This window comes from Micropterus salmoides, unplaced genomic scaffold (assembly GCF_014851395.1).
Source record: "Micropterus salmoides isolate LMB-PRFRI ecotype aquatic unplaced genomic scaffold, ASM1485139v1 Ms_hic_scaffold_23, whole genome shotgun sequence".
Taxonomy (NCBI): domain Eukaryota; kingdom Metazoa; phylum Chordata; class Actinopteri; order Centrarchiformes; family Centrarchidae; genus Micropterus; species Micropterus salmoides.
Genome location: NW_024041484.1, coordinates 19,618,119 through 19,640,937, shown reverse-complemented (window position 1 = coordinate 19,640,937; position 22,819 = coordinate 19,618,119). Strand labels below are relative to the sequence as shown.

At 40.5% G+C, this 22,819-nt stretch overlaps 1 protein-coding gene across 7 annotated transcripts in view; it reads right to left on the bottom strand.

Moving 5' to 3' along the window:
* The window catches only part of ppfia2 (PTPRF interacting protein alpha 2), a 52,333-nt gene that overhangs the window by 22,916 nt on the left and 6,598 nt on the right, over positions 1 to 22,819 (bottom strand). For 5 of the 7 annotated variants that reach the window (XM_038738537.1, XM_038738538.1, XM_038738539.1 and 2 more), the window contains exons 4-13: positions 18,674 to 18,784; positions 13,775 to 13,996; positions 12,260 to 12,406; positions 9,314 to 9,448; positions 8,528 to 8,611; positions 5,526 to 5,657; positions 5,355 to 5,417; positions 4,877 to 4,968; positions 3,305 to 3,437; positions 2,049 to 2,266 (exon numbers count right to left, since the gene is read on the bottom strand). In XM_038738537.1, coding sequence (XP_038594465.1) covers positions 2,049 to 2,266; positions 3,305 to 3,437; positions 4,877 to 4,968; positions 5,355 to 5,417; positions 5,526 to 5,657; positions 8,528 to 8,611; positions 9,314 to 9,448; positions 12,260 to 12,406; positions 13,775 to 13,996; positions 18,674 to 18,784 — 1,337 coding nt within the window. Of the gene's footprint in view, positions 1 to 2,048; positions 2,267 to 3,304; positions 3,438 to 4,876; positions 4,969 to 5,354; positions 5,418 to 5,525; positions 5,658 to 8,527; positions 8,612 to 9,313; positions 9,449 to 12,259; positions 12,407 to 13,774; positions 13,997 to 18,673; positions 18,785 to 19,133; positions 19,533 to 22,819 lie in introns of those variants that run through there. The other 2 variants (XM_038738542.1, XM_038738541.1) reach the window with 2 other exon arrangements.

Genomic DNA, 22,819 nt, shown 5'->3' with positions numbered 1-22,819 from the left:
AGTTCCTTGATCCTCGCTTATTCCGCTCCGCCATCTTGCAGGTCGTCGCAAAGCTCTTATTTGCGCTCTGAGGATCGATCTCTGAGGAGCTATGAGCGAGGATATACCAGTGCATCCTTTGCGGAAGTTTTTTACTGACCGACACGCCCCCTTATTGGGTAGCTGTTATATTGATTGGACGATATTTCATAGTTCAGATTCACTGTCTTGTTAAAATCTGTGTGTAGGTCTGAACAACAAAAGCTTTCTTCATTTATTAGAAAGATCTTTTTATCATTTCTTCCATCAACTTTTATTAGAGAGACAATTAAAGTCAGAGAGAGTTGGAGAGTCTGTCTGCAAGAAACACGTTTTACATCATTTATCGTCATTTCTATTCAGTCTGGTCATTCCTGTGTTTAGTCCAAATAGACGACAATAAAACATAGTACACGCAAGGAGTCGGAAAAGTCACTAAACTGCACCAAAGTATCTAACGAAGCGAGCAAAGTATCTGATGAAAGCAGCCTGCGGCTCCGCGGTAAAATCAGCTGATGAAACGAAGAATGAAAGTGCTGCTGAGCTAAAAAAAACAATTGTTGGATGGATATGATGGAATGCAGTAATCGATCGGTGCCTGATCGGTGATCCTGTGCCTCTGAGCAGGACATACAGTAGGCCTAAACTATCATTTTTCATGTGCAGGTGTTTGTTAAACAGGTAACAGCTACAGAGAGAATCATGCTGCACTGCACTGAGAACTGAGACTTTCTTAGTACCAACACAGAGCACATGTATGTAAACACAAACTCCATCAAAAGTCTCGACAGCTGTTAGAGCCGACTGACAGCTGTGATCAGCTGCCGCCGTCATCAGAAATGGACATCGCTTTACGTGACACTTCGGAGGAAAGGGTGTCTCATGTCTCTAAAAACATTTTTCCTCATTCCTTGTCTCCTGGCTTGGTTTCAAGGCAAGGAAAAGACGCAAGTGAGGGAAACATGGATGCAATTAAGAGACTTGAGAAGCACCCTATCTCTCTTCCAGAAGGCAGCAGGGTGAACAGGCTGTGGCTGAGTGGGTACTGTCCTTTAGTAACCTTTGGGCCATGCGTTGGCACCTCAACCCACTGATATAACTGATGGTCGGGAGATGAGTACCAATGATCTTCTGAGCAGTTTTTATCACCTGCTGCAGAGCCCTCTGGTCCTGGGCCGTGCACATCCTATGGCAGTTTGTGATGTTTTCAGTCAGGATGCTTTCTATTGCTCCTCTGTAAAAGCTGACAAGAACTTTGCATGGGAATTTGATCTTTTCAAGCTTCCTCAAGCTTGAGCTTCACCAGAGTGGAGATGTGAAATGACCATGTCAGGTTCTCTGTGATGCTGATTTCCAGGAACATGAAACTCCACCTATGTAGACAGGAGTGTGTGTCTTTGTCTCCTTTTTCCTGAAATCAACGGTCAGGCTCCTTGGTTTTGCTGACGTTCAGCAAGTAGGTTATTCTCTTTTCACCACTCTGCAAGATTATCAATTTCCCCCCAATAGCAGTGTATAAGTCATATTTTAGCATATATGGTGGAAATATGAGTGTCTAGAACATACTGAAAATAAGGGTAGACAGGATTTGGTGGATTATGCTGCAGGTATGGTTTGAAAATGTTCTTGTTTTTCTGCTTCTGTAGTTACTGAAATGAATACAAGCCGACCAGTGTTCTCCATGGGTGTGTTACTTAATACTAAAATTATAGATTTTGGGAGGAATGTCATTTAAGAAGCCAAGAATCTGGAGAGAAATAGGCCAAAGCACTGGAGACAGAGTTATCCATTGAAAACAGGGCTTTATCCAGCAACAGGATAGCCCCCCAAAGTCAGAAGCATTTTAGGTAATCTGCAAAAAGGATTCCCAAAAGGTTCAGCTTTCTGGTACATGATCTTAAAAACATATCGACTGCTAACTGGATTTCAAGTAAAATGGATAAGGAATGTAATAAGTAAAGGAAGCAAATCAATATGTCTGGAAATCTGGCCTTTTATATTAAATTAATACTGCAGTGTGTGTCAGGTACCGAATTTCCTTGTTGATTGCATCTAGCTGCTCCTGCAGCATCATGGCCAGAGTTTGTGCATCCGAGTGGCCGCTGGGTGAGAGTAGGTCCATGGAGCTAAACAGAGTTTCCCTGTCGTCGTCATCAATGTCTGACATCTCTGTGTCGCTCTCAAAGTGGTGGCCTCCCAGGACCCCTAGCTGCTGCGAGCGCCATTCATGCTCCCCCAGCGACTTAGCCTGCGCACAAAGATAGACTATAAATAGCAGACCATATACTATAAGTTCTACATCCTTCTGAGGCATCCTCAGAAAACTGAAAAGATTTTCTTCAGTAACATTTCTGTCATGTAACCAGAATTCTTATGAAGAGAAGCCCTTGTCTGCAAAATGCCATAAACTATTACTTTTCTCATAATATGAGTAGGTATGGGGTCATCTTCTATATATACACACACATTTAACTGAATGCCTTCTTAATCACTTCATTAAACAAAAATATAGGCAACAGACTAAAATGATGGAACTTGTACTACCACTTGCTTTAGTTTCAGCCTGACAACAAACATTATTACCTTATAAAATAACTTATATTGCCCTATTAGGTCTGGACATAACAAGCATGTGACATGATGATAGTTGTCTCCTTTAAACTTCAAATTTAATCTAATCTAAGAGGGACACCTTTTACCACATATTTGCTGTCCAGTAAACTAATATTTAAAATGCTTATATCCTGGGGGGGGCTAGCATTCCCTGCTTGGCCCATTAAAAAAAAATGACGATTGTGGAAAGGAATGTGCCACAAGTGTCCCAATTGGGTCACCACAATTGCAAAAATGAGACTGCCACACCAAAGTATGAGTGCACTGAATTTGCAGTCGCATCTAGATTTACATAAACAGAGGCTCTCTCTCTCCCTGCGTATTCACTTAATATAAACAAGAACAACAAGGCAAGATATTAATCTGATTTTACCATCCTTACCAAAAGTTAATTACATTTCCACAATGGAGACTTTTAGCGCTCAACACTGAATCACAGCCTCGGGGTTCTCAGGAAGATTTCTTGTCTGCATGCTAATTTCTAGCTTCCAACTGGCTTCAAATATCAAATTCAACTATGGTTGATAAAACAGAAAACAAGGAGTGATCGACCATCTGAGCAGCTCATGCATCTTGAAGTGAAGTACTATTAGAAGGAAAAGAAACAGAAACAACAGCATTTTGGGATAAAAAGGCACAGATAGATCGAAGACAGACAAAAAAAACCCTTCACCTTGGTTTCACGCAGACCCACTCGACCTCTCCTTGGCCGTCGGATGACCTTGGCTGAGCGGTAGTGGTCTGACTGGGTTTCAGCCAGAGATCCTAACGAGAATCGGAGCTCAGCTGATGTGTCTAGATGAGACCTGAGAAACGACGACTTAAGTTACTTAGTGAGTGTGCCTACACAAAAACATTTTCTTAAAGATGAACATTATCCGAAACAGTTTAACACCTTTACAGCATAAATCCTACACAGGGAGCCGTGAAGCAACAACAAAACTGTATGGTTATGATCACAGTTATGCAGACAGCAAACCAAGCGTACCTAATAGTGATGTGGTGTAAAGTGTACTTTTTAAGGAAGAGAACTCATTATGCATGTGTTTATGGCTGCAAATTGTTTGACTATGGAGGAGATTAAGGCTGCTACTGTCAAAACACCAGCACTGTAATATTAGAACTTTATGCAGCATAAAAGGGTAGCCAGAAAACGAGAGTTGAGTGATACCAGTGTTTCTAAGAATAGTGCAAAGCAAAACGTTTCAGAAATAACAGAACTGAGAGTATATCTATAATATAATTCATGAGTAATGTATTGCTTATTGTCCGGTGGTGGTAAATAGGGACAGCAAGTGCTAATCCACCTAAAACAAGTGACAGTTCACTAAACCTTTCCCCTGGAAATGACTGACCAATTATGGCTTAGGAACTGTAATGACAACCCTGTCAAATTGTAGATTTCTTATTTAAGAGTTTGAAGTGTGGTGTCTTTTTTCTACACGTTTTCTAAACCTAAGCCTAACCAACAAGCAAAAGTGTAAAGAGTGGATTAAACTGAATTAAAATTAACGTTTAGCTGCTCTGCTCTAATGCAAGCTGTAAACGTTAGCATGTCCAGCTTACCAGTAGTATGCCATTGTAGAGTTACTTCAGGCCATGAAGCACCCACTCATTTGATCCTGGATGTTATCACAGTTTAATGCTACGTTAGCAGCTCATTTCTATTCGAGATGGTTTTGGGGAATTTTACAATCCAGCAACCCACGGCTAATGTACATGAGATGACGTTACTATCTCAAACAATCGGAACATTTGTCCTTATCATCTTACACATAATACTAGGAGTAACTAGTTCTACACTGAGACTAATGATGTATCTTGATATAGTATTACATCACCCTGAAAAGCTGGCAACATTGCAATTTAGTTAGGAGTGAGATTTGGTGCATTTTATGAGTAGGCCTTTGGACCATTTGGGACTGTATGGATGAGACAAGGAGGTGTAAAATCGAAAACTAAGTGAAAACACTTCTGATCAGGCAGAAATCTCACCACAAACCCACACAAATAATAATTTCAGCACCTCCCATAAAGTGCAGCCCACAGTCCCAAACAGAGCAAGTTTGCACCTCAGTTTTTACATTTTTGTATTGCAAAAGTCTACCAGCTACATCACCACTAAGCCACAAACTGTCTGTGACTCGCAGCGCACTTGATTACTATCACGCCGTGTGCCAGAGTCGCATCAGCTGCGCAGGGTTGTAAATATACCTACACGCACACAAACATCCAGCCAACTTACCGTGACAGGGTGGGTTCTGTGAGGGAGCCTGCCCTCAGTCTGAATTGATCGAGCTCTGATCTCAGTTTGTCAATCTCCTCTGCCAGCTGTGTCTGGACGAAACAATTTGATTGAAGATGTCATTATAGGATTTGTTTATGATTACCCTAGTATATCACACAGCAGTCATCTTGGTGCATCATGTGGAGTGACATGGATAAGAGCCAGTGGGGCTGTTTATCTATATATTGCTGATACTAACTGGTACCATAGTTTTTTAATTTTATTTTTACATCCTGCTTTAAAATTCATTTTATTATCCTCCCCCATGCGGGAAGCTTATGAATATTCAGCTGCAGAGGTTTATAAAAAAATTCAACTAATGCCACTAACCAACCTCATTATTGCTTTATTAAAAAACCTCATTAAGTCAACCTCATGATAAATGTAAGGGAGTAAAAAAAGACGTAATCATTATTTCTTGATCTCTGCCACCTACTTTTTCATGGATTGACTCCTCGTACTGTTTTCTGTAACCATCTGAGTCTTGGATTAACAGATTCTGCAAAGCGAAGAAAAAAAAGTCATGTGATAAAATCTATCTCCTCCTGATTTTCACTGGACAAAACTGATATTGATGGTTTCCATTATCGTGGCAGCCATCTTTAACCTTCTCTTCTAGAGCTGCCATCCTCTCCTTCAGGTGGAGCTGAAGACGCTCATTGGACTCCGTGAGGAGTCTGTCCACCGTGTCCGAGAGTCGCTTGTTGTGCTCCTCGTTCATCTTTTCTCTCTGTCGAGCCTGTAAGGATAAAATACAGTCATATCTCCTGAAAAAAAAGAGGCCTCAACCCCTTCAAAATGTTTGCTGTAAAGCTACTGGTTACTTTAAAGCAGTAGTTCACAACATTTTGGAATGTTATTACTGAAAAGCAGTCTCTACTTCTACCCCGATAATTGGTTGTATAAGTCTACCAGTTGTGGCGAGCACAACCCAAGATAATTTTTCTTCTTGTTCTGATAGAATACTTTTTAAAAGGCAAGAAACACCAACAATTTAAAAAGTAATTTGCAATAAAAAGCAAAAGTCTGAAAAGATTTTTGTCTTTCAGATCCTGTTAATAATGACCCTGCAGATTAAACTTGCAACCCCTTTAGGGATCCCAAACCCCAGAATGGGATCCACTGCTTTTAAAAGAGGGTATTATGAAAACAAGAAATGTCTAGTCTTGAGGATTTTTCAATTAGATGTGTGGTTTCAAGTAGAATTTTTGACATGATGAAATCCCATAATTCACACGATCCGTTCTGAACTACCCCTCAGTGGAACAAATAATGATGCACTAGCTAACTTTTCCACTTCAGTGTTCAAATCAGGTTTGCATCCTGCTAGATATGGCTGGCTTTTGCTTGCCTCCCAGTGGGGAAAACCATCTTTGTGAACCACTTCCGGAATTGTATTTTCATACCAGAGGTATGATAGTTTAGGAGTCACGGTTCGAAGCGGCTTCCGCATGAACCGAATTGTTCCCAAGTAATTGATTAAAAAGGATGCAGTCGGACCTTCCGGCTCTGGTGTTTCATTAGCACTTGCCATACTGTGACTGATGGGGGCGCCAAAAAGCTGTTGCTGCTTCTTTTTGAGTTTTATGACTACGACCGACTCTTGCTGACTTAATAGTCTAACGTGATCTGCAGGCGACTGCAGGGGTGGGGAATAAAAACGGTGCTGTGAAGTTGGACAAATTCTACCAGCAGACAACAATGACTGATCTTGCGGCATTTGCAAAGAAAAATGCTGCGAAACCAGGCAAAACGTGCGGTTCCAACTTTGTGCAGCCGGAGAAAAGCAACTGCAGCCACCGGACTCGCCGCCTGTAGCTGCCTTGCTCCCACGAGGTTTTAATGTCATATGACATGGTGACATTTTGCAGCACCGGCAAAAGTCGGACACGATTTCCAACCACTATGCCTTATTTTAAGTCCAGCATGTATCACTGTTAAGTCAGCGCTGCGCAACACCCAAGTGGGAAGCTTCCGGTCTCTGGTCTGACACATGACTCCAATGCGGAAGTCCCATAAAGCTGCATTCTATTGAACGGCCAGCAGGGGCAACTCTTCTGGTTGCAAAAAGAAGTTCTCACCTGATTTATTACCTTAGTAAACACTTTCCCAATGAGTTTATGGTTTCAGTCGCTAGTTTCATGTTCATTTAGTAAATTACCATTCCTTATATTTTAAAATAGACCATAAAGCAGAGTATGCTTCAGAGCGGGATTATCTATGATTGACAAGTCGTTACCATGGCGACCTTTCAATCACTGAGTGACTCGTACCCACCGGACAGTGTAAATTTAACCTGCGCCGTTATAAAAAAGCTTATTAGGAGTTGGTTGTTCACTCTGGTGAGTACATTTAGTTTTAAGACTGTTGTTCACTAGACAAAATTGTCAGCCCTGTGACAGTTAAACTGAATTACAGATGCACTTAGCTAAGCAAGCTAACTTGCGCCACAAACGGCAGTTACCTCCACCGTCTCGTCTAAATATTGTCACTTACGGGTACTTCCTGGTTGCAAAAACTCAACATGGCAGCGCCATATTGGCCAAACTCGAGGCTTCAAAACGGCTGTCCACAAACCAACGGGTGACGTCACAATGACTACGTCCACTTTAGGGCTGGCCCGAATGTCATTTTTTGAGCTTCGACACTTCGAAAGTAATTAAGAGCAAATGATCGAAGCTTAATTTCGTTTTCCCTTTGATGTGAAAAGGAGTGTTACGTTCACTGCTGTTGGCGGAGGTCCGGCGCGAAAAAAACCCTTAATAATCAAATCTCATAATTGAAAATTGAATGTGACCCCAACGGTCGAATATTGGGTCCAGCCCTAGTCCACTTCTTATATACAGTCTATGGCAGCGCGCATGAAGTCAATGATTACTGCCATTAGCTCTACTGTTTCTTCTTGCCCACAGTAGTCACAACTGCCTGAATTATGTTTATCTATTTTGAATAATGTACTGTTTATTCCAGTGTGTCCAAATCCAAAGTCTTGATTTTATCATCTCATCTCTCCTGGTAATAATGCTCTTGACTTCTGCCAATATATGTGGGTACCTATAAAAATATGGCTGTAAGGGCCATCATTTGAACTCTATATAATATTTGTTGTACTTGTAAATGTCTGGTCTGCTGTCTGAATAACTGTTCTGTAAACTGGCTTGTGATGAGCTTAGGTCTGAACAAATGATTGCCAATCAGCATATTGTACTAATATGCGGAACTCGCTTTGTGAACTCTGGTTCAGTCGTGCGGCTGCATGCACTGGACCATTACCTGACCTTTGGAACGAGTGCACAAACCGTTAAAGCCCTATTTCAAAGAGTTTTTCTTTCTCTCAAACTGGGTATTTAGCATTTTGAGATGATACTATAAAATGTGACTTTAAAGATGCTCATGTGATCTAAAATAAGTAGTACACTATTGCCTAATTTGTGGGCATTTTACAAACCATTCGATCAGAGGAGTGTGTGAAACACTGATGTGGTCAAGTGTCATTGGTGATAAATCAGACAATGTGTCATCAGTCACAGTTGCCTCAAGCTGTCATGATCATGCAGGAGTGGCTGCCTGGTTAACACTGCCTGGCACAACGCCTCCGCTGTGACTCACCCGTAGCAGCTCCTGGTTCTTCTCCTCCAGCTGGCATTCCAAGTGCCTCATTCGCTCCTCAATGCTCCCGTGACGCTCTTCCGCCTACAGATGGATCACAGCATAGACAGGACAAAAGAGGGCACGATGATCTGCTGACGATCGGTTTGACAGCCTGAAGGGCAACAAAGAAAAGCAGTGGCGACGACACAAGCCAAAGCCTCTATCCCAAACTCAAAGATGGATATCTATTTTAAATGGATATCTGTTTTAAAGCATAACTGCAAAGAGAGCTGGTTGAAACAAAGAGTGACAAGGAGAAAGATGGAGAACGAGGCCACCAAAGGACAGAATGAAAGAGGAAAAGAGCTCCTCCAGCACTGCCAAGTATGAGCTCCAGCCAGAAGTGCCATGCAGCTGTCCCATGGTGGTAGAACAGCCAGAGCAGAATCCCAGTAAACACGCTCGCCACAAAACACTAATAAGATAAATGAATGAAATCGGCTCTCTACAGGAGTTGGCAGTAGCTGTGATGCCCTGTGGGACTACCTTCCTAAGAATGGAGTTCATGTCTTGGAGTTTAGCTTCCATAACAAAGTGATAATCATCAGGGGAGGAAGAGGAGCTGGAGTCAGACTATGTGGCCGAGGAAGAGGAGAGGGACATGTTGAAACGTCATGACATGACACCACGTGCACACTTACACATAGCTATAGAAAAATCTAGAGACGAGGGCATCTGTGGGAATGTGTCAACAGTATGTGTGTAAATATATATGTATGTGTATGTTTGTGTGTGTGTTCCTACCTTGGTGAGGGCTGCTATCCTCTGGGCCAGTTCAGCCTCTACTTCCGGCAGCGTCTCAGCCTTCCTCATGGTCTGCTGGAGCTTCTGCTCTGCAAGCTCCAGCCTCTCCTGTAGCTGCCTGTTCTTCTCCTCCATCTGTAAACACAAACATCAGTGACATCAACAGGCAGATTTACGAGATATTACAGAATATAAATTCTCCAATTAATTTCTTAAATACAATGATAATGGCAGGCTTACAGCAGTGCCATTATTTAGCTCAGGGTTAAGCTATTCTCAGTCAAACTCAAAACTTCCCACAGATGCTTCATATTAAAAGTGTAATAGATAAACTATTAATTTTTTTTTTATAGCTGCATCCCAATTCAATACTATGCATTATTGGTATATATATTCATTATATAATATAAATATACTTTGAGCCAATGAGATTCTTTTGATGTGAAACATTTGCAGGAAATGCAACATTTTATTGTCTCCAAATTGACTCCAAAGAGTGAGAATAGTGAGAGAAAAGAGAAAAACAAAACAAGTCGTACTGATGGAATAAGTAAAATATACATTATCCTGAATTTTCAGTAACGTGTAAACATGGTGGGAGTGCAATAACAGCAACAGCCAAAAATAACTGGAGTGAATAAATAAAAAGAAAAAAGAGGGGTCTTTTACTTGCTACTAGTACTTTTTAATCATATGTTAGTAAGTGAAATTAGAAATAGGCCTTTCTCTAATAGCCCGTTTCAAGTAAAGGCCTGCTTTTCTGTGCAGTTGACATAAATTACGGATAGTTTTTACAGTATTTTGCTGTGTCCCCCTTCATCCTGGCATATAATGTAAAAAAAACTTCTGTGAATGTGAATCTCTTCCTTCTTTTCCCTGTGAATGTCGGCAGAGCATCTTCGCCTGGTAGAAAATAGAAATCACAGATATCCGTTTTTAGTAGGAGGGCTGGCTACTGAAGGCTCTGGCAATGCGCCTAAATCCTTCTTCAAAATAGCATCATAACAGAGTCAGAATAGCAGCAGCTCTGCACTTGCCAAGAGTGACAGTGGCAACTTTTACTCAGCAGAAACGGTAATTGCCCTGATTAGGCATTCAGATACAGTACTTGCTATTATAAAGATGGAAATCAAACCCAGCATTCAGTGAAGTTGCCACCAAGTATCAAGCATTTCCCTGTTGCGTGTTAAGAATTTTCTCCCTGCCTAGCTCAGGGCTCTGATCAGTTTTACAACTCTTTTTTTAGGGCTGCTTGGCAGCCTTTGCCATCAGCGACAGATGCTCTGCTCCCCAAAGCATCGGGCTTGGCAGCTCAATATGCAATAATTAGACAAGAGTGGCCAGAGCTTTGTTGTGTTGTGTGTGTCAGTGATATTTTCTGTCTTTACCCTTATCACCATCCCATTGGTGTCTTGAGATTACACTGGGGATGCATGACAGTGCGTTTTTGTTTGCGATATCCTCCCTAGGTGCCCTTTCATGCATCTTTTTAGCCTTTTTGCTCGCCATATCTTCTCATCCCTTCATCTCTCTGTGCCGATGGCCAAGCCTACATCCCCTGAACAACTCATCTTCAAACATCAGCCGCCAGATCCTGGGGTTCAGTTTCTGGCACAAGTAAACTCATTACGCAGCCAGTGAGGAAGTGTGTTTGTGTGTGGTAGCAGGAGCTTAAACCCAAAGGATTTAGCTGTTATTTTTGTATGTTCTCGATGCATTTATTTTCTAGAGTGGTCTTGTATTCAACTTGACAAGGTGCGGATGACTGGTGTACAAGCCAAAAGGTGAAAATAAATGGTGTTCAAATAGTATTCATATAAGCATTCTTGCCAAAGGTTTTGATGACAAGATTGGTATCACTCATGTCTGTACGGTAAATATGTAGCTAGAGCCAGCAGCCGGTTAGCTTAGGTTAGCATAAAAACTGAAAACAGCTTGCCTGGCTCAGTCCTTTTTCTTTCCTGACAACCAGACTCTGGATGGTTATTGCTCCCAGCAGTAAAATGGAGAATTGTAGTTTTGGAAGGGTCAAATAAATAAGAAATATTGTGTTAATTAAAGAGCTTTAGAGGTGCTGGTAGGCAGATTTTATAACCTATGAACCCAGCCAGGCTAGGTGTTTTCCCCCTGTTTTGGGTCTGTGTGATATGCTAAGCTAACAGTTGCCAGCTGTAGCCTCATTTTTAATGGACACATACAAGGGTGATATTGATTCTGTAACTCTCCGCAAGACAGCAAATAAGCGTTTTTTCCCCAAAATGTCAAACTATTGAGTCACTGCTTGATGTCTTAGCAACTCAAAGCCAAGAGGTGCTTGTGTGTCTCATGGTGTCTGTGCGCGCCCATACTTACTAATATTAGTGTGACATTGTGTCAGTCCTTCCAGAGCTCAGCTGGTACTCATGTAAATGTCACTCAAACTTCTATGGCCAGGCAATTTATCTAATTGGCTGCAATGAATCACAGAATCATCAAAAGGAGAATAAATCTGTAACATCATTATAGCATCATATTGTACAGCAGTACGGTTATGAGGATGACGTTGAGCCATGTGCATGTGCTCAAAGTAAACATCCAATTAATGCCATCAAAATGCCTTCCCCAGAAGTAATTTCCTCTGACATTATCTGACACAATGTCAAGAGGGTTTCTCATAGTCAAACCTCTGTGGATCAGCTCTAAGGGCTCTGTTAACTGACAGGAACTATCTATCTTACACATCCAGCTGCAGGCATGTTTAATTCTTTTCTGAATCCAGTTGACAAAATGTCAGGGATTTCAGTTAGGAATGGTCCATTTCCACCTGGATCTACAGACCCACAACTCAATTTGACAAAAATGATCAGGAAAGTAAAGCAAACAGAACTGAACACCATAATCTGATAATCCCTCAAGATTAAAGATCAGTCACTTGACCCTCACAAACACTCCTTGGATTATACAGACCTGTCTGAGGAACGCCTCCTTATTAGCCAACTCGTTCTCCAGTTTGTCATTGATGTCATGCACCGAGGTGGACTCTCGTTGGGCGCTCAGGTAGCGTTTTTCCAATGTTACGATCCGTTCCTCCATGTCTTCTTTCTGACACATGGCCTGCGTGCAGCCACACAAATAGTCAGTGCAATCAGAGAATAACAGAATACGACAATAGAGATGAGAGCATTCTTAAAGCTTTTTGGGAAATTTCTCCTTCTCTGATTATTACGGAGAATTCTGAAGTGGCAAAAAGCATGTTGCGGCTGCTCCATAATTTTATTTCAAAACCTGAATAAACAAATTGTAATTAATGCAGAAATTTCTAAAACAACTGCACAAAATGTTCTTATCACAGTGCGTACTGAAATATGAGTATAAGGCAGATGCATGTCATTAGTGCAAAATCTTCTGTAATCATTATCAAAGCTAGAATTACAGCATGTCTACAAGTCCTCAAGCAGTTACTGAAACTGAAATGTAAACACAAAGCAGAGCTGCAAGCTGAGTAATTAAAACTTGTCATTAGAGTAGCTCCACATGTGAAATGACCACAGTATAATCTACAGGAGAAACTAGTCAAATGCCAATAAGACAAAGTTTCATGAAGTACAAACGCGTGGCTGCGACCTTGTTTCTCACACTGCTGCCATGAAAATAGGTTCCTCTTTATGGCGGCAACATTATCTGTGAAGCTCTGAGAGTTAATTTCCTGCATTGAGAATTGCTGTGGCCAAAAAACCTATGCAAGCGCACATGTGGTTTAAAATCACAAAAAAATTGCATTCATTGGGAGAGCTGAATAAGCTCAGGCTCTCAGGGGAGGATAGTAACACAGGGTTGGACCGATAAGGCCATGTTTGCCAGGCCACAATCACCGCCTCTGCTTGCATCGTTAACAATCAATAGCAATTTCAGTTGAGGGCTATAGGGGGATCAACTTATATTCATATCCAGTCAACTTCAATGGCATTCACCTCACAGATGTATACTGAATGGGCTTAATGATTTGCCAATTTTTGACACAGGAAAGTGGTATTTAATTGGCTGGTTTAGCACTTTACATGTCAACACTCCAGTTTGAAAAAGTGTTTAAGAACAAGGTTCATAGTTTTTTTTATGTTACATGTTAGTGTGTCCTTGTGAAGAGTTTATATAGTCTACTGTGGTCTGTCTGTTCGAATGTTGAAAGCATATTTTTAGGATGCACTTGCTTGTTTGCGATTGGTTGAGAGAGATATGTTAGGCTTTTTAATTTTTTGTACTTTAATGAAGCGTTGTGCCTCGAATTGTGTGTGCACAATGTGTTTGTGTGTATGACAGATAGTCATAATCGGGAGGGAGAGTGTGACAGCACATGCTAATAAAAGCTTTTTAAGCCACTGCTAGCCTTCTTTGATGTCTCTCTTGCAAATGTGTGTGCATGCTTCTCCCTGTCCCCAGAGAGTGTGAAAGAGTAAGTGTGTGCGCGCGCGTCTGTGGTCTAACCTCTTTGATGTCCCTCTGGTACTTGTTGTTCATCTCCTCTGACTTGATGAGGTCCTTGCGGGCGGTCTCCAGCTCCTGCTCCACCTCGGAGACCCGGGAGGAGAGGGAGGACATGCGCTCCTTCATCTGGGCCAGCTCGTAGTTCTGCTTCTCCAGCAGGTCCTGCAGCTCCACCACCTGGCTCGCCTCATGGGCCGACTCCAGAGAGCCGTTGGACAGACGCTGGGTTAAGAGAGATGAGTAAAAAAGGGATAGGAACTTTAGCTTCAGTTTGACAACATTTGACAACGTTACGTCTCTTCTTAAAGGAAATAGAGGAAAGCAATGGAACACAATTATTCTTTATCTAGGGATGCTGCTAGCAGTTCTATCAAGGAAATTCATCTGGAAATTAGCAACTGCTTATACAGAAATTAGGTCTGTATGAAAAATATGAAGCTACAGTGAGTGGTTAGCTTAAATTTTTATAAACACTGGAAATGGGACCAAACAGCTAGCCTGGTTCTGTCCAAATGTTACAAAATCCACTTACCAGCACCTCTGAAGTTCTTTAACACATATCTCGTTTTAATCAGTACAAGAACTAAAGTGTAAAGTAGTGGTTATGTGCTAGACTATTTCCTGAATTCCTGTCAGTTTTCGTAGGGATTAAACGCATTAGATAGAACGTGTTCATTTTAAAGCTTTAGAGGTGCTGGCAGGTATATTTCGTTACCTTTGGACAGAGCCAGGCTAGCTGTTTTGCCTGTTTCCAGTCTTTATGCTAAGCTAACCATCTGCTGGAGGTAGCTTAATATTTTTTTCCATACAGACATGAAAATGTATCAATCTTCAAAATCTATCAATCCTAAAAAAGTGAATTAATGTATTTCCCAAAATAAAACTATTCATATAATAAATAAAAGGACAAAGAGGGTTATCCGGAGAATGCAAAATCTCAGAAATACAGCTACAGAATGCTGGTTTGTTTGGTCATCCAAAATTAGTGGATTCATACATCTTGAACTGCTACTTGATCATCTTGGTTGTTGTTGTTTAGTGTCTTAAACAGGGCACCATTTGGTTTAGAGCATTTACACTGAATACATCAAAGCAACTATATAATGGCTTCAAATGTGCCATTAACCAACACTTTCTTTTACAGATTTCTCTTTAAAAGAAGTGTTTTAACTCCAGGGGGACTGAATGTCAGAGTCATTGGAAACATCCAATGATAGAAACATTAGCAAGACTTAAAATGAGCCAGATGAAAAACACTTTTCTGATTTCCTGTCATGCCCTGGCTTCCTGTGGTGTATTAAAGTGGAGCTTGATAAATCAGTCTCGCTCCCACTTCAAAAAACATTTCATCTTTTGAGAGTTACACACATTAGCACTCTAATAAATAAATCCAAGTTCAGGAGCTGGTTTTGGCTCTTCTCCTGCTTTGATTTTGGATGGTGACAATAACTGGGTGACTAAGAATCACTCCAGACTCCATTGGAAAAATTGCTTTGACACTTACATTAGTAATATGATTAGGTTTTGCTGAATTCTCACCGTGTGCAGCTCCACAGGTCTCTGCATGAGGTAGATTAATGAGGGGGATGGCAGGGAAATCCAACTTTCATAGAGGTTTAGAATAACGTATCACAAAACAACCTGACAGCACTGACTGCAGCTTTTAAATAACAAAGCTGTGTCATTATGTATGTAATTACTGTAAAGCAGGTGGAAGTGAAGATTGAGGAAAAGTGATCTCTTTATCCTCCGTTTCTCTCTGTATCTGTGCTGTATCAGGCCCAGCTGCCTGTCCTGGGCCATCCATCTGTGAGGACAAACCTAACTGGGCCTCTCTGCCTGCTGCCTGTGATCAATGATTCACCCGAGTAGGGAACAAGGCCCACTTAATCACACCACTGATTTTAATACGCACTGAACTGTTCTCATAAAAAAAGGACCAACTTTAAGGATTTAGCTCTTCTTTATTGCAAAATGTCTCAACAGTCCCACAGATAATATATTACGCAACTGTGGCTCCCATTATTGTGCTCATTTCACATTTGGAAAATTAGGACTAATGTGTAAAATAAGCAAAACGTCACATCACACAATTTAAGGCAGGCAATACAATACCATTTTGTACAGTACATGCTGGAGCGTAAATAATCAAAGGTGTAGGACAATGCACAGGAGGCAGAAATCTCAGGGGGATTTATTTGACAGCTATAGTATTACTAATTTTATGTAATAAATAAATTCTTCATTTTCTGTGTTATTCTGTTGAACCAAGCATTTGCATATAATTTTGAGACTAATGCCTTTTTCATGTCATTTCATTTAGACTTCTAATGAATAGATAAAAACCATACCATATCCTAACATAGCATGTTTGTACTCAGTTTAACTTAAACCACTACAAATATACAGTATAACACAATAATGTTAATAACAATGATCTTTCAATGATCTTGCATTTTTCGGTTTTTCCCCATTCTGGAGTAAATTAAGCTTGATTCAAAGATTGGAGAAAAGTTGCTTGCTGTCCTACCTAAAATGTTTCATTTATCTGTCAGTTATTGTTTAATAAAGTAAAAAAAAAAAAAAAAAAAAAAAAAAAAGGTAAGCCGAGTCTAGAGTGTGTTAGTAAATCTGTTCAAGGAGGGATGAGCAATGAAACTAATCTAGCACCTGTTCAGTGCTGAATGTTTACAGAATGAAAAATTCAAATGTTGAAGCAACAGGCCTCATCGGTCAGACTGCATTAGCTGGTTATCAGGCAGATGCAGGTCTCAGGTTTGAGAGCATGATGGGTCAATATGCAATTCAAGAGCTGCACTTTTTTCAGTCCTCTCTCACTCTTGACTCCTCCTTCCCCTCTCACTGACCTCTTTCCACCTGTCACATTAATGATAACCAAGGGGCATGTGCGAATCAGGCGGTGAGGATTGTGTTTCGAAGCAGAAATGCGTCCTGCAGATCAGGGTTGTCGTACACCCCATAACACGTCTGTCCGTCCCTGTGGCTGCAGCGACACGGAATAACTAGCCCTCACTCTCACCTAACCACATTTTAACAGTAAACACACGCACACATGCAATTTCTTTTGCAAACATACACACAAGTAAAAATTCATATTCACTCCTTTTATCCTAAAACAGGGCAGCTGATAACAGTCTTCTCATTAGCCCATCCCTCTGCACAGCACACTGTTCTTTTTACTCCCGCCATACCTCCCCCAACCCCCACCCCTCCACCATACCAGCCAAGTAATAGCATCTCCATTGATCTACCCAGGTATCCTCTGTAAGATGTAGATGCAGCTGCCTGCATGTAAAAAGGAAGTCTGCTTTGGGATTCGGGGTTGTTTTGGTTTCTGATGCAGTGTCTGTTCTGTATAATCTAGTGAATGTGGATGCAGTTACACCACTGTCTTTAAATTAATAATCAGAGGGAAATTTGTATTCAGCTCTCTGGAGATGCATCTGGATCTCAGATCTCCCAGTATGCACGTACACGTGTGTTCCTGCATAATGGAAGAGGCTGAGGTCACAGCAAGAGCTCTCCCCTGACTTTGGGTCACCTTCAGAACACCAGCAGAGCTAAAGGTATGATCAAAACCTTTTAATGACATTTGTTATTTTTTAAAGTGTTATACTGACAACTAAATTGATCTAAATGTGTGGGAATTATCTGCGTAATTCCACAAACCACTGAATCAGTGGGCTAGACAAAAATTACTGAGTGATTTTGACATTGTAGATGATATACTGTATGACAGCCCAGATCTATGTTTTAACGACAGGTACATGTTTAATATTGTGTAAATATTTGGACCATATAAAACCTAAGCTGCATCCACACTTACAGAGATCATGTCCTCTTCACTTAAAAAATTACCCACACCCTATTTAATATCAGTTACATATATTGTAATATTTCAAGAATTATTGTCTCAAGAACTTAAGAACTTTTGTTGTATTTAGGGATGGGGATTGATACCCGGTTCTAAAAAGGACCTGGTTCCAAACTCTCTCAAAATCTGAAAATCATCACTTAGGCACATTGTTGTAAACTCAGCTGCTGGCTGTGACAAACATCCTCCTTCAACCAGGTAATGTTACCTGCAGGCAGTGAATAACAGCAGAGAGGAGGAGGAAGATGCTTACTGATTTGAGTTCTTCATTCTTTCTAAACGTTACTCAGTCAGATATTGAGTTTATACAGTGACGTTGCTGTTCCAAACATTAATCTTGCAGCATTTAAAATATTAAATTCTAATCCTATATTTTATTTAAAAAACAACCAGTCAGCTAATATGCACACTTCAATATTTGTTTATTTATCGCAAGTCATATGTCATCTCAAAATATAACAATGTTATCGCACATTGAATATTTTCCACATACTGTGCAGGCCTACCTCATGTCTGTAGGGTCTCGGCTTACCAAATAACCGTCACCAAATAATAGTAAAATATCGATAGATGTATCGATATAGACTCAATAAAAGGTATCAACATAAATAAATATTAACGATCCCCATCCCTAGTTGTATTCCTATTTTACGATACATTCCTCAACTGGAGGTGACTTTAAAAGACAAATAATTTAGTGTCTCTACAGAAATTCTACAGCAATACTGCCAGTGTGGAAAAGGTTTTGAAACAGCATTTAGTCATGTAACCAGAAAAAATTTATACAAAACAGTTGTGAAATCAGTACCTAAATAATGTATTTCTTATATTAGCTCTGTCCAGATTGTAAGATGCCATAATAAATTGTGCTAGTGTTGTGCCCAATTATTGATAAGATAACAGTATCCACTTTTTCAGCCAGTAGAAGGTTATAACAAAAACGTGTGTGTTCATCCACAGGTTTAAAAAAAACACTTTACATTTTTATTCCTGAGGAAGCTCACCTTGCTATGGACCTTCTGTTGAGTTTCACTGCCCTCCAGAATGTCCTCTCCTCCCTCCCCAGAAGCAACTTTTCTCTGAATGTGGGCATTTTGTTCCCGTAAGGCCACAATCTGCAGGATGGCAACACGCACACAGATTAGAGCTGAAATAGGCACAATGTCAGAATGCCTGCATACACATAGAATATGTTCATGTTGGAGGTCAAGAAAGCTAAAATCAAAACAAGAGTATCATCGTATTTCCTTCAATGTGGCTGTGAATACAAGCAGAACCTGTTGAAATATCAGTGTCTGAACATGAAATTAGCACATCAGCATACATGCATAACTGCAGCCCCCCAGTTAACTAGTGAGGTTTCCCCCTTATGCAATACCAGTAAATTACTGTATGTCCCTCTCTGCAGGAATTTATGGAACAAGGCTTCAACCAACATGAAGCTGGAAGCACTTATACAATCACCATAATTAACATGTTCTGCGGACCTCGTGTCGCCTTTCACCACCAACAGTCCTAAAGTCATAATCCTGTCAGAGGGGTGACCGACAACAATAATTAGGTTCTTCCTTTACAGACACCATGTGATTATCACTCTCCTCACGAAGGGGAAGAGAAAAGTATTCTGTGTATTTGTTGCTGCTACTTGTCTCTCATAAACAGTTCGAAACCCCTGAGACTTAGTGGTGCCTCTTGTACTTGCCAAAACAAGACGTTCCAGAATCTAAAACTTGTGGGATTAAGATAATTTGAAGCATCCACACCATTAAAAATGTCAACTTTTTGTGAAACAGAACTCCTCCTAAAAGTGATTCCTTCAGTGCAGCTTGAAAAACACTGTAGTAATTTGGTAAACCATGCAGCTTTAGTGTGAACCCCACTACAGGCTGGCCAAGCCTCTCTCTGCAGGGACCTCAAAGGTGGAGTTGGGTAATCAGGAAGATTCAGATCACCTGGACTGTCTGCCTGACTACTCTATACAAGCTGGCAGCAGTCTCTCTCTCTCTCTTTTCCCTAGCATACACCCTTTTGGTTAGTTTTCAGTTTATTTTGTCTTTTTTTGAGAGAAAACAAACTATGAAGTCACAACTCATACGTGGCCACCCCTTTTTTGTCCACCCTTGACCCAGGTTCAACTCAAGTTAATTGCAACTTAGGTTTTATTTTCATACTTTTGGCCATCATTTCTACTGATTATAATAAGACTGTATTCACCAAAGTAATTGCTGAGATTCCTTAAAACAAGAACTATGAGCAGTCAGACCATCAGCTATGTAGTTAAGAGGCCAGCAGTTTAGCCAAATTATCTAAAGCACTTCAGTTGGAATTTTTACCAATTCCTCCTCGCACAGGAAAACTGTGTACACACAAATACTGTAAGTAAGATAGGTCAAAGTTGATGCAAGTCTGTAAACCCTGAAATAATTTTGGACACTCACCTCTTGAGGCACAAGTATTATTACAACACAGCAGGGGGCGGGGTTAGCTGATTAACATGCTAACTTCATAAGACCTTCATAAGATCTCTGCAACACAATACATAAATGTCTTTGACATAATGTCAGAACTGTTCCTTGTTCACATTCTATTGATAATGTTAGTTATTTTTTGTTCAATCCAATCCAGTCCAATCCACTTTATTTATATAGCACAATTTAAAAAACAACAAGGTTACCAAAGTGCTTTACAGAGATGAAAATGCTCATGATACAATGAAGAACAGCAATGGTGAATTAAAAGCCAGGGAATAAAAATTTGTTTTTAAATGAGATTTAAAGGTGTGGAGGTTGGGCTCCACTTTAATGTGAGGTGGTCATTCCACAGTTTGGAGGCAACTGCTGAAAAAGATCGATCGCCCCTGGTCTTCAGCCTGGTCCTGGGCACGTTCAGACGAGCTGATCAGCAGACCTCAGTGACCTTGGCGGGGTGTAAGTGTGCAGGAGCTCAGAGATGTACTGAGGTGCCAACCAATTAAGTGACTTAAAAAAAAACATTAAAATCTTAAAATGTATTCTAAAATGTACAGGGAGCCAGTGGAGTGAGGCCAATGTGAGGTAATGTGTTTGTATTTCAGGGTTCCTGTTAAAAGACGAGCAGCTGCATTCTGGACTAACTGCAGGCGTGAGAGGGAGGTTTGGTTCACACCGATGTAAAGTGCATTACAGTAGTCGGAACAGGTCGAGATAAAAGCATGAATCACATGCTCAAAAAGATCAAAAGATAAAACAGGTTTAATTTTAGATAATAACCTCAACCTCAACTAGCATCTGTTATTAGATGCATCACAATATAATCTAAAGTTTTATTAGCATGGTGGCCTAGGGGATAGCACTGTGACCTCATAACAAGAAGGTCCTGAGTTTGAACCCTGGTCATCCTGGCCTTTCTAAAAGTTTAAAAGTTTGTGTAAAAGTTTACATGTTCTCCCCGTGTCTGTGTGGGTTTCTCCCACCATCAAAAACATGTTAGGTTGGTTCTCCAGTCAGTGCTGTTTCACCAGACACTGCATTCAATCTGGAGTTGGTCCCCAGGCGCTGTACAGTGGCTGCTCACTGCTCCCTACAGGGATGGGTTAAATGCAGAGAATGAATTTTGCAATGTGTATGTGACAAAAAAGTACTTTCACCTTTATTCACACTGTTTGCATCAAAATTAATTGATAATACAATGCCTGGGAGACCATCTTTGTTGTTGTTGCTTGATAATATGCTCTTCTGTACAAAGAAAGAAAATTGCTACTCTTTCAACACCAGATATTTGCTGTGAATGAAAAAGTGAAGGGAGCCGCAGGACCATCAGTGTCATGACTGTTAATAAAACAAACAGTGCTCTCAAGTGACTTGATCCTAACCTGCAATCACTAACATCAAAGTGAGAGTCAGTTCATGTCAGAACTTCTTTAAAGTGGGGAGTAAGGGCAGTATAATCCATCCTTGTAAAGTTTACTTTACATTAAGCTTGGATGTTCATTCTGCACCATCAGACTCACCTGCAAAAGCTTGGCTTCTTCTATGCTGTTGCTCACTCACTACAGAACGTCTCTGTTCATTATTTTTAACGAGGGCATCATTATGCCTCCGTATATTTCCAAACCATTATTCTGAGACTGTTTCTAATTTCTCCAGCTCAGAGATCAAACACTAACACCATCCCTGACATACAGGCACAACAAATCAACAAATGATGGACTGCTACAGATGCTTCTCCAGCTCGGAAATTACAGAAAGGACTAGTTTGCCAGATGCAAAATGAACATGGCGCCTATTATTTCTTTTTGATGTTGTTGATCTACCACTCATCAGAGGCAGACATCTGACGGAAAGGGAGGGGACAAGAAGCACGAGGTGGGCTTTTCCACTGCACAGCATCACCATTTCCTTATCTTTCTTTAGCACTTCTGTGTTGGATTGAGAGGACTGTCTGAGGTAATGTATTCAAGGAGAGATTGGACAAATGTGAGGAGGAGTGAAGAGAGGGTTGGGGGGGTTTCTTAGAGTATAAAAGATTGATTTTGTCAAGGTGAGAGCTGGGGGCATGCAAGTCTCTGGTGCAATGCGCTTAAATTACAATCAGTCACAAGCTTTGGAGCAAATGCATGTGAACACACATACAGTACATACACATTATATACACACGTACACAAATCCTGAAAGCAAAAGATACACTTGTATTAAGGTGAACATTTTTGTTTTAAAAGCCTAACAATCACTTTCCACATGAGATATTTCTGGATTTGCTGTTCTGCCGTGTTCCTCTCACTAGTTTGAATTGGCCGGGACTTATTTAGAAAAACGGTGATGTCACAGACTTTTGTGCACCAATCAGGATAAAGCGGCATTTGAAAATAATCTGATGACAGTTGTTTGCTCATGTTGACATACCACTGTCAATCAAACTGAGTTTTTGAGCATTAAACTCTTAATAAATAACACAATAACAGTTGTTTTTTTTTCTGAAGGGCTTAATAATATACTTGATGGCATAAAGGTTTATTGTAGGTAACTTCTACCTATGGAAATCGTATCTGCACTGCAATCTGTAATTAAAATTTTTTTTTTTATTTATTATTAAGTCTGCTAAGATTTTTAAAGTCACTCCAAGTAGTTTATTATATTATATATTTGTTTGATTGGATTGTTTATTTAAGATAA